General features: G+C 35.1%; 1 protein-coding gene across 2 annotated transcripts in view; it reads right to left on the bottom strand.

Annotated features, from left to right (window-relative positions):
* Window positions 1–13,427, bottom strand: part of SMC1B (structural maintenance of chromosomes 1B) — a 92,001-nt gene that overhangs the window by 31,094 nt on the left and 47,480 nt on the right. For both annotated transcript variants that reach the window (XM_007189187.2, XM_028168257.2), the window contains exons 10-12: window positions 11,694–11,879; window positions 9,771–9,950; window positions 3,469–3,615 (exon numbers count right to left, since the gene is read on the bottom strand). In XM_007189187.2, the coding sequence (XP_007189249.2) occupies window positions 3,469–3,615; window positions 9,771–9,950; window positions 11,694–11,879 (513 nt within the window). The remainder of the gene's footprint in view (window positions 1–3,468; window positions 3,616–9,770; window positions 9,951–11,693; window positions 11,880–13,427) is intronic.

Raw genomic sequence — 13,427 nt, 5'->3', positions numbered from 1 at the left:
CTGTTATTCCAGTCTCATCTAGTTTTGTAGTCTGATACGAACTTGATTTAAAAAAAAAAATACAAGGAATATTTTTTAAAGGGGGGTGGCGTATTTTCATATTTTAGCCTTGCCTCTAAAACCTAGGACTTCTGTGTTAATGTGTGCCTTTTCTCATTAAACCTACATGGAACTGCGTGTGTCCTTTCAATTGGTAAATTAAGGTGGATCCTCAGTTAGACATTTCTTCTTTTTTGTTTAATTATTTCCTCTCCTCTGTGCTCCCCTTCCTCTTTCTGAAACTTTTATTATTCTCACGCCAAGTCTCCTGAGTCTACCTAAGTCTCTATTTTTCTCATGATTTCCTTATCTTTGTAATTTTTCCCCCTCATTGAGATACTATTCCACTTGGTCTTCCAGGTTATTAATTTGGTTCTCAACAATGGCAATCCCATCCCTCAATCCATCTACTGCATTCTATAGTTTAGAAATACATTTATTAGTGCCAGAAAGTCTTTTTTTGTGTGTGGGGACAGAGAGAGGGTCGACACTACATTGCGTTTCCTTACTGCTACTTTTTTGTTGAAGTGTTGATGGCTCCTGGAACACCTCAAATGCATTTGTGCATTTCTTTCCCTACTGAGGATCAGGTCTGGGTATTAAGGTATCCTAAATGGCAGCTGCCCCACAAACATTCTCTACACCCAAAGGCCAGCAATTACAACAGAAAACTGTCAGTGTCCCACTCTGAGATGGAGGAAAAGACGTCTCTCTGGTCTCTTTGGCCTCTCCCTAACTCAGGAATAGGGAGGCCACAACCTACTAATATTTAGCTTCATGGGGTTCAAGACTACGCATATTCACATGCGACAAATATTTAACCTCCCCCCCAGGATTCCCCTATGTCCTGATTCTTCTCCCAGCACTCTTCAAAGATCAAGAGAAGCCCTGCATCAGCTTTCCCTGGTGGCCTCCCCCAGAACCCAAGACATCATTTGCACCCAACTCTCCACTAGGTTCAGGTGAGACACACAGGTAAGAGCTTAGTATAAACATGGATAGGAAGCCAGATTCATTTCAAGTTGCCACCTTCCTAGAACTTTCTCTGTGCCTAGGCCTAAATTTGTAAAATCTTTAAAAGCTGAATATTTATTTATATACCTTACTTAGATCAAAACATAATTTGTGGTCTTATGCTTACAGAAAAAGATTAAAATTAGCGGAGTAACCTTGCCAGAATATCTCCTTGAATCAAAAACTGGTCATTTGTATACACAAAAGAAGAAAGCTAAATAGGAAAAACAAATAATCTAAAAGCATTCTACTGACTTAGTGTCTGTTAAAGTTGACATTTCGAGTAAGTGTGTGTGTGGGATTATAATATTCAACCAATGATACTTTGGAAGGAAGTATTGAATTTCTTTTGTCATTTTCAGAAAGAATAAGGTCTTTCTGAGCATGACACTGAAATCCAGAAATTATAAAAGATTAATAAATTTGGCTACATAAAGATTAAAAATACATGTATGATAAAGTCAAATGTCAAACAGATACTGAACGGTAAAAAGGAATAAACTTTTGATACACACAATATGAATTTCAAAAGCACTAGGTTAAATGAAGAAAGCATAACACAAAAGACTACTTACTGTATGAGTCCATTTATATGAAATTCTAAGTCAGAAAAAGCTACAATGATAGAAAGCAGCTTGGGTTGCCAGGGTCCAGAGGGTCCAGGGAAGGGTACTGACTACCAAGGAACCCAAAGGAATTTTGGGGGGTTATGGAAATGTTCTATATCATGATTTTGGTGGTGGTTACACAACTACATACATGTCAAAACTTATTGAATCATACACTTAAAATTGGTGACCACTATTGTATATAAATTACATTTCAATATAGCCGACAAAAAAAGTTGAAGAGAGAATATATTTACAACATGAAATATTGAAACATGAACATGAATATATTTACAACATACATGACTAAAGGTAATTTATTTATAATACAAATAATTCTTAAAGTAGGTAATAAAATAACAAATACCTAATAGAAAAACATGCACAGGAAATAAATAAGTTCACAGAAGAGGACTTCCCTAGTGGCGCAGTGGTTAAGAATCCGCCTGCCAATGCCTGGGACATGGGTTCCAGCCCTGGTCCAGGAAGATGCCACATGCCGTGGATCAACTAAGCCCAGGCGCCACAACTACTGAGCCTGCGCTCTAGAGCCCACGAGCCACAACTACTGATCCCGTGTGCCACAACTACTGAAGCCCATGTGCCTAGAGCCCGCACTCTGAAACAAGAGAAGCCACCGCAGTGAGAAACCTGCGCACTGCAATGAAGAGTAGCCCCCGCTCACTGCAACTAGAGAAAGCCTGCGCACAGCAACGAAGACCCAACGCAGCCAAAAATAAATAAACAAACAAATAAATTTATTAAAAAAAAAAGAAGTTCACAGAAGAAAAAAATTACAAAGAACCAATAAATACATGAGTCAATGCTCAACCTCAGTTATAAGAATTACATATTCAAACAATTAGATTACACTTTTTTCTTTACCAGATTGGCAAAGATTAAAAATATTTGCTAGCATCTAGTGTTGCAATCTAGGAACGTACACACTCTACTACAGGTTTCTTTTGATGGGAACTTAGCAGTATCTATCAATATTTTAAATACACACATCTTAGACCCAGAAATTCCACATGTAGGAAATCATCTTAGAGATACAAGTAAAGATATAACAACAAACATTTATATAGTGCTTAGAGTTTTGCCAGGCATTGTTTTAAGTATTTTATCTGGAATATTTGATTTAATCTTTAAAATAACTCTAAAAGGAAGGTCCTTTTATTATCCCCATTTTACAGATGGGAAATTAAGGTACAAAGGGGTAAGGTAAGTTGCCTAAGGTCATACTGCTGCTGGTAAGTGGCAGAGTCAGGATTCAAACTCAGGCAGCGTGGCCATAAGATTTATACTCTTAGGCACTGTGTTATTTTCCCTCTCTAAAGAAAGTTTAATGCTGCATCATTTGTAATAGCAAAAACCAAATGTCCATTATTAGACAATGGTTAAATAAGCAAAATCTATATAATGAAACGCCAGGCAGGATTCATTAAAAATATAGTGGTTCTCTATATGCTAAAATGAAAACATGTCCACGTTATGATATTAAGTGAAAAAGCTTGTTGCAAACACTATCAATAGCAAAAGTCTATTATAAAACAAATCAGAAAAATAACACATATGCTTGCATACACAGAGTACATTTCTGGAGGCTATGCATCAAACTATGTTTAACAAATACCACTGAGATGTAAGGATGGGTAAGGGAAAGATTTTTATTTTTTACTTTATTCCATTCTGCATAATTTGAACCTTTTAAACTATAGGCATGGTACTTTTATTGCCCAAGAAATTAGCTTAAAAACACAATTACTCTACTTGGTATTCTACAATTTTTACAACATGGATTTACCTTTAATTCTTGGATTAGTTGGGTCCTCCTGTCTCTTAAATTCTTTATTTCTTTCTCATCCCAGCATCTAGCCTTGTATTTTAAGTCACTTGACCCTCCAGAGATGACTCCAGATTTTAAAAATAACGTTCCATCAAGAGCTACTGTCTGTAAAATTAAAAATATTTTACCTTGGAGAAATGTACATAAAGATAAAAACAGAACATAATATGACAACTTTCACAGCTGAGACTTTGTAGATGAGAAAAACTACTTACTGAACTCCACTAATAAGATAACTAGCTTATGAGGGACACCAGCCAACAAACTCAAATATGAAACCTTGTTTTGCTAAGGCCCAAACAATTCTAGGCAATAGATTAGCAGCAATTTAAAAAGTTCAAAATAAAATTATACATTAGTTCTAAACATATTCAATATAGAGAAGAAAAAACCAAGAGTATTTGTATTTAATATCTCATAGTCTGCATTATATAATACTGTATTTTAAAGAATCTGACATCACATGTCAAAGACATACTATGAAAACAGCCTTAGTTACTTTAGGATATCAAAAATATCACGTTCTCTAAAATGAATATGAAACTGGGACCAAGAAAAAAACTTAAATGGAGTCAAAAATAGCTTAAAGGTATTTTTTAGGTATAAAATAGCTTAAAGTTTATAGTCCTATGAGTAACCATATGCTTTATAGAATAAATGAAAGCAATTCTCAGTGTTTTGCAAATGTTTCTAATTAATTAGTCAAAGCAGAGGAGACAGCTCGTGGAGGACTAAAACCACATAATGTGAACTAATTTTTAAAAAAAGCTGACAGGAATCTCATTCATTCCTGCATTCAGACAAACATTCTCTTTATGACTGCTGTGTTTGAAACATTCTATACTGGGGACTGGAGTGACCAAAAGGGAGTGAAACATGGTACTGACCCTTAGGGAGTCATGCTGGTAGGGAAAAGAAACATATAAACATATCATTACAATGTAAAGTATGAGACAATAGAAACACAGAGTAATCTGGAAGCTTAAAATTTGGGTGCTCCAACCCAGCCTGGAAGGTTCACAGAAGGCTTCCAGTGGAGTTGAAGGCTTTCACTGTATCTTATCAGAGGTACTAGTTAGAAGTAGATTAATTATATTTAACAGAAAACTTAGTTTATTTCTCTCTTGCAATTACAGAGGCAAACATTCCAGCGTATGTATGGTGGTTGCATAGTTAAAAGACTCCTATAATACTGCTCTACCATCCTTAGTACTTGGATTACTCAAGGGAGACAGGCTTCTTATTTTCTGGAAGGCCATGGGGGCTCCCTTCCCTCCCAACTGTTAGCTTGGCAATGAGTTTTCTAATCAGGCCTGAACTATGGAAGGACACTAGATCTCTACTGGATACCAACAGCCATGGCATGGAAACTGAACTCCTGTAGATAAGCTCTGGTTGGTCTGGAAAGCAGCTTCCCTGACCAGGAAGTCCACTGTTACGTGATCAGCTTACTCCTCCGACCTCCCCATAAAAATATAAAGTGGTATTGAGGCAGCTTCCCCCTCCTGGAACACTTTTAGCTCACGCTGTTTCTGCCTGGCCAAAGTCCACCTCTGCGGAATGAAAGCTGAGGAAATACACAGGCTCCACTGCTTCTCTGTTTTTAAGTTGTTCTAAATAAAGCTTACTTTACATCTACAGTGTGTCACTAGTGATGTGTGTGTCAGTGTTTCTTATATGACAATCTTCAAAGTCATTTTGTAGTCCAAGACGACTCCTAGAGCTCTAGCTATGTGTCTGTATTTCAAGAAAGAAGGGAAAGAATGAGGCTGGTAGACAGGGCAGATCACAGAGTTCTTTGTACGTCATCACAGGAAGAATGTGGATCAAATACAAATGAGGACAGATGGGGCTTGTGGAGGGGGCTGGGGGATTAGCACTGAACAGTCTAACAGCAAACAGGAGAGTGAAATGGTCAGATATGAACTTTAAGTAGACCAATCTGGCAAGTATCTAGAAAATGGGGTGGTCCAAGTGAAGCCAGAGGTGATAGTATGAAATCAGCCAATACCTACAGTGAAGAAAAGGAAAAAGATTTGAGAAATATTTAGGTGGTATAATCAGAAAGCCTTGGGAATTGTAGAGGTTACAAGGAAATCCATGAGGAGAAAACAGAATTTCATTGGTTAGAACAGTGGTACTAAGAATTGAAGAATACAGGAGAGGGATCAAGATCTAGAAAGAAGAACCTGAGTGTAGTTTTATACATGATGATTTTACAGTGCTTGTGGGCTAATAGTTTACTTATTTATAATGTATATCTTGACTATTTCCTAAAAGAAATTATTCTTTTATAGATTATAATAAAGATTATTCTAATAAATATAAATATACAGTAAGATAGCTACAAATAATAATTAGAGATAACAAATTAAACTAGGTGAAAAAAGAACAAAGTATAAATAATTTAGACTCTGATGAGAAATCAGTAAATTCAATCAAATAAGTAGGAAGAAGAGAAATTATTCAATATATGATGTTGGGACCGGTAATTAACCATTTAAGGGGAAAAAGCTAATACCTACATCTAATAATACATATTAAAATTAATTCTAGATTAAATTAAAATATAAAAGTGATACCATTAAAAAAATGTGAAGTTAAGTAAATATATTTTGATCTCATAGTAAAGACCCAATTATACATATACCAAATACTTATAAAGGTTAAGAGTAATATAGTTGATTATCAAATATATGGCATATATACCACAGTACTCACTAGATCTTTCTAGGGTATGGTTGCCAGACTTAGCAAATAGGAATACAGGATGCCCAGGTAAATTTGAATTTCAGATAAACAACGAATAACTTTTAAATGTATGTCCAGACATTTTATCTGGCAACTCTATTCTAGAGGACATGTTAGGGATGGTTATTTTCCTTTTTGAGCTCTTTTTCCCAAACCGAACATTTATTAACTTGTGTTTCCGATATGTAAAAGCCAAATGTAACACAAAGGGAAAAAATCCATGGGCTGGCTTGGAGAGAAGAGACAGAAGTGTATTGAGAACTTTGAGCTAAGAATCTGTCATAATACACATGGTGTTCTAACGCCAACTCTCTCTTCCCAGCCATGATACTTAGGCAACTCAACTTCCCCTCTCAGAGCAGAGGGACAAACGATTTTCTGAGATTCTTTTTACTTTCATTGCTTGGTTGGCTGCTGCTGTTGTTATTGCAACCATTTACTGTACTGTGCTTGACAGAGTGCATTTATGCTATTTGATTCTATGTTTCAACCCCGTGAGGTAAATATGATTTCCATTTTATAGATTGGGGCTTAAAGATATTAAGAAACTTGCCTAAAGTCATACACAGGGACTAAAATTCCTAAACCAAAAGTTGGTCAAACATCTATGTCCATGTTCTTTTTTTTTTTTAATGTCCATATTCTCAATAACCACCATGTTATAGACCTCCTTCAATTCTAAAAATGCAATGGGCAGCAATTCATAGAATTATAGGGTTTTTTTTTGATAGTTTCTAGGTTTATTAAAATAATTTACTGAAAGTAAATTTAGTATCAAATAACCTATTTACATTTGATTTACAATCAAGTTCCTATTCTGGAAGGACTATAATTTCTATTTCCAGCCTGCAAATTCCTTAACTTATAGCTTACAACGGTTGCTCAGGGCAGTAATCCTATGCCTACTTTGGAGGTTGCATTCCTGAAAACATACCATGGCTGGCACAACCGGGATCTTATACAAAATAAGGAGTTGGAGGAATTTTTAAATCGCATTAAATAAAAGTTCCAGAGAACATGGCTTAGGAAAAGGAGAAATTTTTTGGCATTAAAAATTTGCCCTGAGGGCTAACCAATCATTCCACTGAACCAACTTCAACTGTTTCAAGAAATACTGTTTCAGTGTTACAAGTAGATCTTCTATAATTTTTGTGTTATGCAGATTATACATATTTCTAAAGTTGTCTTTCACTGATATGGAAATAATATACTTTAACTTTTTCTTTTATTTCTGAATGGGTAAAATATTCATGTAGTTCAAAATCCAAAAGATACAAGAGTAAAGAGTGAAGACTTTCCCTGGCTTTGCGAGACCCCAGCACCCGGTTATCCTCCCCAGAGGTGACTGATGCTGTCAATTTCTTATGTATTCTTCCAGAAATATTTTTGCATAAGCAAATACACACACATATCTCTTCTTTCCCCATTTTTTACATAAATGGTAACATACTACACTCTACTTATTACTTTTTTTTAAACTGAATATATCTTGGAGATTGTCTGACACTTGTATATAAAGAGCTTCATTCTTATTTAAGGTTGCATAGTGTCCCATTCTATGAACGCATTATAATTTTATTGAACATAGTCTTGTGCAAATTGTTTCCAATTTTGCTTGCTACATACAGTGATTCGATGAATAAATCTTTATATATATCATTTCATATACATGTGTATGTAACGTTCTGAAGAAGTACAACTGCTAGAATTGCCCTTCACAGAGCTGGTACAAATTTACACGCCCACAGAAGTGAATGCAAGGGTCTCTTTCCCCATAAAGTGTTATCAAACTTTTTTATGTTGATCAATCTCACAGGTGAAAATAGTATCTCAGTGTAGTTTTAATGGGCATTTCCCATATTTGGTTTTTTTTGGTCGTTTTTTTGGCCACACACATGGCATGCAGGAGCTTAGTTACCTGACCAGGGATCTAACCCGTGCCCCCCACGCCCCACCCCCGGCAGTGGAAGAACAGAATCGTAACCCCTGGACCACCAGGGAACTCCCTATCCAAATGTTTTATGCATCCTAAAACACAGAGAATATTCTTCAAGTGGAATAATAGTAATAGGAAGAAGATAAGAGTCCCTGGAATATACTTAACGTAAAAATACGACAAATAAACCTGATTAAAATTTTGAAATAACGGTAAGAACAAAATACAGCCTAAAGGGGTACGGCATGTTACTGTGGACAAGATATAAACCATAAATATATGTTGAATGAAGGAAGCGTTAAACACAATCTTATTTTCATGTGACTTCTTTAAATTGACCACACAAATCTTCAAAAATCAATTTTACAAAATACATTTTACAAATATACAAAAATCAATTTTAGCATAGTTAATTAGGTAGCAAAGTAAGGAAGATACTGTATTAGCTCACTTATTACACCTGCTTGAATTTAATATGTAGAAATCAATGACAGTGATTACTAAGACAGTGATCACATTATCATTAAGATAATTATAGATATAACTACTAAAATGTATGAGAAGTTAATCATATTAGACAAGTCAATACATTTAATACTGGAAATGCCTATCTTTCATAAGAATAGCCCAACCCCCACCCCCACCCCGCTTTGTGTTAATTTGCGATTCTGGACATTCCAGATCAAATGTGTAAAATGACTAGTAAATAAAAAATGACTATCACTTTTTGAGAGCTATTTGCTAGGCACTATAAAAGCATTTTGCATGTTATTACTTATTTTAATCCTATAACTCTATGAAATAAGTACTATTATTTCCCCAAATTTAGATGAACAAACTAAAATTAGAGGTTTAGAAACTTGCCTAAAGTCACATAATTAATTACTAAGTAGTATCACTGGTCTTAGTCCATAGTTTATGCCCTTAGGCATTGTGTTACACTTCATCACAGATGTAGTTTTAAAAAAAACTATGTCAGATAATTTGAAGAATTTAACACTGCTTAACTAAATACAAACTCTATTTCAATTGAGAGTAAAACAATATTTTTAAAACCAAAATTATTCCCTTGAGAGACTGGTATCTAGTAACCTCATTTCAGTTGTGCTATTTCTACAACTTCAAAATGTGTTAAAACCTTGAATGTGTAAAAGGACAGTTAATATCTCCATGAAGCTATGGAAGAATTAACCCAGAATGTAAAATAAGCACCTGAAATCTTTCCTGGTATTCAGAAACACACGTATTATATATGTAAGTACAGGGAAAATCTGAGATTCAACAGGGACATTTATTGTATATAGAGTAAAAAAAAATTAACAGCTTTAGGCTCTCACTACAATAAATCTAACTTCCAAAATATGATTTATGATTTGGGGAAGTATTAGAGAAATTAATTTTTTGAAAACTCAACATTATAAAAACTACTGAAGCCATTAACATCTTAGGTTCTATTTTAGTTTCCCCTACATAAGAGAACATACGAAAGCATATAGAGATATTTGTGTGTGTAATATGTTAGTCTTATAAATACTGCTTCAAATTATCCGAAAGTACAATCTAAGCCTCTTACTTTCCGTCTTTCAGGTCCATTGAAGGCAATATGCCTTGCTTCTTCCACAGTCTCACAGACAAGGCCATTTCCACACACAAACTGAATTACTTTCTTCAGCTGAGGAAACTGAGTCTTTATGACATCAATCACCATTTTACAGCCTTTAATCTCCCGTAATCTTTCATTGATTGGTTTGATCTAAAAGGTTTAAAATATACTTGATATATTAGGTATATTAAAATAAAAACCAAACACTCAGTACATTCTTTTTCAAAGAACATACATAAGCATGAAAGCAAATGATTAGTAGTATGCACTTATACACAATAAAAGTTTGACAAGAACCTGATGAACAATATCCCACCTTTGGCTCGTGTAATACTTTTTAAAAGTATACTTCATCAGAAGCCAGAAGATATAATTTCTAGATTCAACTCTGTCACTAACTAGTTGGGATAAAGCAATAGATGAGAAGCCCTTCATGCTCTCAAAATCATAAAATCTAGTGGGAGACAATACCCATTTACATACTTTCAAAAGAGTGGCACAATAGCATGGAACTCAGAAAATCATTTTAGGCTTAAACGATCAGGAAAGCTTTTACACCTTCTTTGACATGACTTTTAAGTTGGGTCGATAAAGAGATCAAAAGACGTCTGCAATATATTGCTGAAAAACAGCAAGTATAATTTCATTTTTGTAAAACAAAACAAAGGGAAAACCCTATATACAACCAAAGTATGTGTGTGTGTATATATATATATATATATATATATACACACACACACACACAAACACACACACATATATATACACACACATATATATGGAGCATATATTTATATAAATCTGTATGGATGGAAGCAATCTAAAATAGTTGTGATAAAGGAATTGAGCACTGAGATGAGGTAGGAGTATTTCCTTTATACTTGATACACTTCTGTATTATATTTTTAAAAAATGAGTGTGCCTTGAAAAAAATCTTAAGCATGAAATACATAAAACAGAATTTTAACAGGCAAATGAACTAGGTTAAATAGTTTTAGTGGGCAGAAGGTATAAACAAAAGTGTGAAACTACAAAAGGCCAAGTCTGAACCATTAATACCCAGTTAGCATTTGCTGAGCCCCTCCTCTGTGCCAGGCACTGCGCTAGGTGTACTACATGTAGTGATTCCTTGCAATAATACAATAAGGTAAGGACTAATTTCTGCACTTCACAGATGATGAAACTGACACTCAGAAAAGTTAAGGACAAATCAGTGAGAACTAATTAGAAGGAGGGCTGCCATTCAAACTCAGGTCAGTCCAACTCTAGGGCATGTGCTCCTAACCACTATGCACACTGCCTGCAGTTCAGGGACTTGAAAGCTGGACCAAGTAGAACATTTTCTTTATTAAGCAATGAAAAGATCACTGAAGGATATCAGCCGTGATAATGACGGAGTTCCTGCCTCAGGAATTTAAACTTTGGATGCTCTAAGGCCTTTCAATACATACCTCAAGGCTCAAAATTTGGCTTGCTCCACACCAAGAGCCGACACATATATTTACTGGACCATATATTTACAACTGAGACTCTGGGTTGGCATTTCACTGACAGAACATATGTCTTACCCATCTCCTATACTTTGCATAGGACAAAATAAATTGCTGGCTAGTAGGCAGAGTGGTGCACTGCTAGAGCAATGTCCTTGAAATCATCAGGGTAAATTATGGCAAAACTAGATTAGGAAGAAATGATATGAAGGCAAGAAAGATAGCACCCACTTGATACTATTCTTTGCCTGCCAATACATTAACACCAGCCATTTGAATGAATGACTAACTGGCATCCAACTTACGATTTTTTCAATCACTACCATAGTCTCAGGCAATAAAGACACACTTTAAAAGACAGAATTTTATCACTACTAAATACTAAGGATTATAAATTTCTTACATCAAGGTAATCTAAAGCAAGGAATGTCTCAGGTTCAGCTCTTTCCTCCTTCAGAAATCGAATACAATCTTTTGCTACCTTTTCAGAGGCTACAACAACGGCAACCAAGTACCGACCAAAAAGTTTAGTGACAGCCAGCTGGTATTTCTTATGAATAGGATGACACAGGTCAAGCAGTCTTCCAAACTTAACAAGTTTCAAAAAAGGAGAGAAAAACAAATACATTAATGAGGAACATATAATTCATTGTTTTCTAATGTAACAAAGCAGCATAGACCAAGAACTAATTTTCTAAAATTATAAACATGATAATTTAACAGTCTCATTCAAATGGAAATAAATTTCATTATGAAATATCCATTTAGGTGTGTCACACTTCATTCAACAAAAGAGTAATAAGGAGGGATTAGTCATACCAAGGTATTAAAATATTTTACAAAGCTAGCAATTAAATAGTATTCATTCATTCCCTTATTTATTAAATAAGAAACTGTTGAGGCACCTACTATATGCAGGCACTGAGCCACACACTGGGTAAACATGCCTGAATAAAACACATCCTCTCTGACCTCACAGAGCTTTCAGACTAGTAGGGAAGGAAGATATAAATAATCAATAATTACATGCATGTACAAAGTAGGGTTATAACAGACACTGTGATTAAGCACAGAGAGCTCTGAGAATATGTAACAGGGACGAGGTTGACCTGAGAAGCCATGGAAGGCTTCCCGTGGAGAAGTGTTTTTGGGGATCTGAAGACTGGTCAAGAATCAGACTGAAGTTCAAAAAGTCTATTAAATGTCACAGTGCCAACCGTCCTGTACCAATGCTCCCTAGAATGTCTGCAGATTCAATTTTACATCTTTAGACTCTTTCTTCAATGTTAGATTACCTATGATTAGCTCAAGCCTTACTTCTAGGTCAGTAATTTGATTTTCAGCTATGTAATCCATTCCTTGTTATTTGCAATTTATTATTAGTTCAGTAACATTTGTTCTTGATTTGTTTCCTTAGCTCTACATTCTTCTTTTTATTTTATTGTTTTAGCTCATATTTGAATCTGATTTTATGAATTCAAGCTCTTATTAAATTGTCCACAGCACAGAACACTTATGGGGGATTCTGTTCTGTAACCTTCTTCCACAAGGCTCTTTGACTTCTAAAAGCCTTTTAAATTATTCTTTCTTTTTATTATTATATGTACCTATAGCTGCCATATCGATTCTCTTCACCTTCCCTATACTTAATGTGGGCAGCTCTGGGCAAACCTTTTATTTTCTGTGACGGATAACTTTTTTTGATTGTCTCACCTAAAATTGAGATGGTTATCTCCTCTAAGCAACAGATGATGGACCAAGTATTTTCTGTTCTATATTCTAAGTATTTTCTTTTTTTTTTTAATTCTAAGTATTTTCTGATCTATTTCCCATCATCTAAGGGCTTGGACGGCAGGGGTAAGAGAGGTATGCTAAGGCTGTGCATGTGCTTTATTTGAATACCTGAGTTTTGTTCTTTCTTCTCAGTTTTTAATTAATATCCCATACCAAGGTTTCTCTCCTTGGGGGAAGATAACAAATCCCATTTTTGGAGAGAGGGTTTTGATTTGGCTTCTCAATTTAACAAGGAGCCCTAGAGCCTTCACTTCCATCTAAGAGAAGCAGAGGTCCATGTTCTCTGATTCTATTTTAGTGATAGATTTTTACTCTAAAGGAAACAAACATATGAGTTTGCTTC

The sequence above is a fragment of the Balaenoptera acutorostrata genome, chromosome 11 (genome assembly GCF_949987535.1).
Source record: "Balaenoptera acutorostrata chromosome 11, mBalAcu1.1, whole genome shotgun sequence".
Lineage (NCBI taxonomy): Eukaryota > Metazoa > Chordata > Mammalia > Artiodactyla > Balaenopteridae > Balaenoptera > Balaenoptera acutorostrata.
The sequence above is the reverse complement of the archived record's forward strand: the minus strand, read 5'-3'. Positions and strand labels throughout refer to the sequence as shown.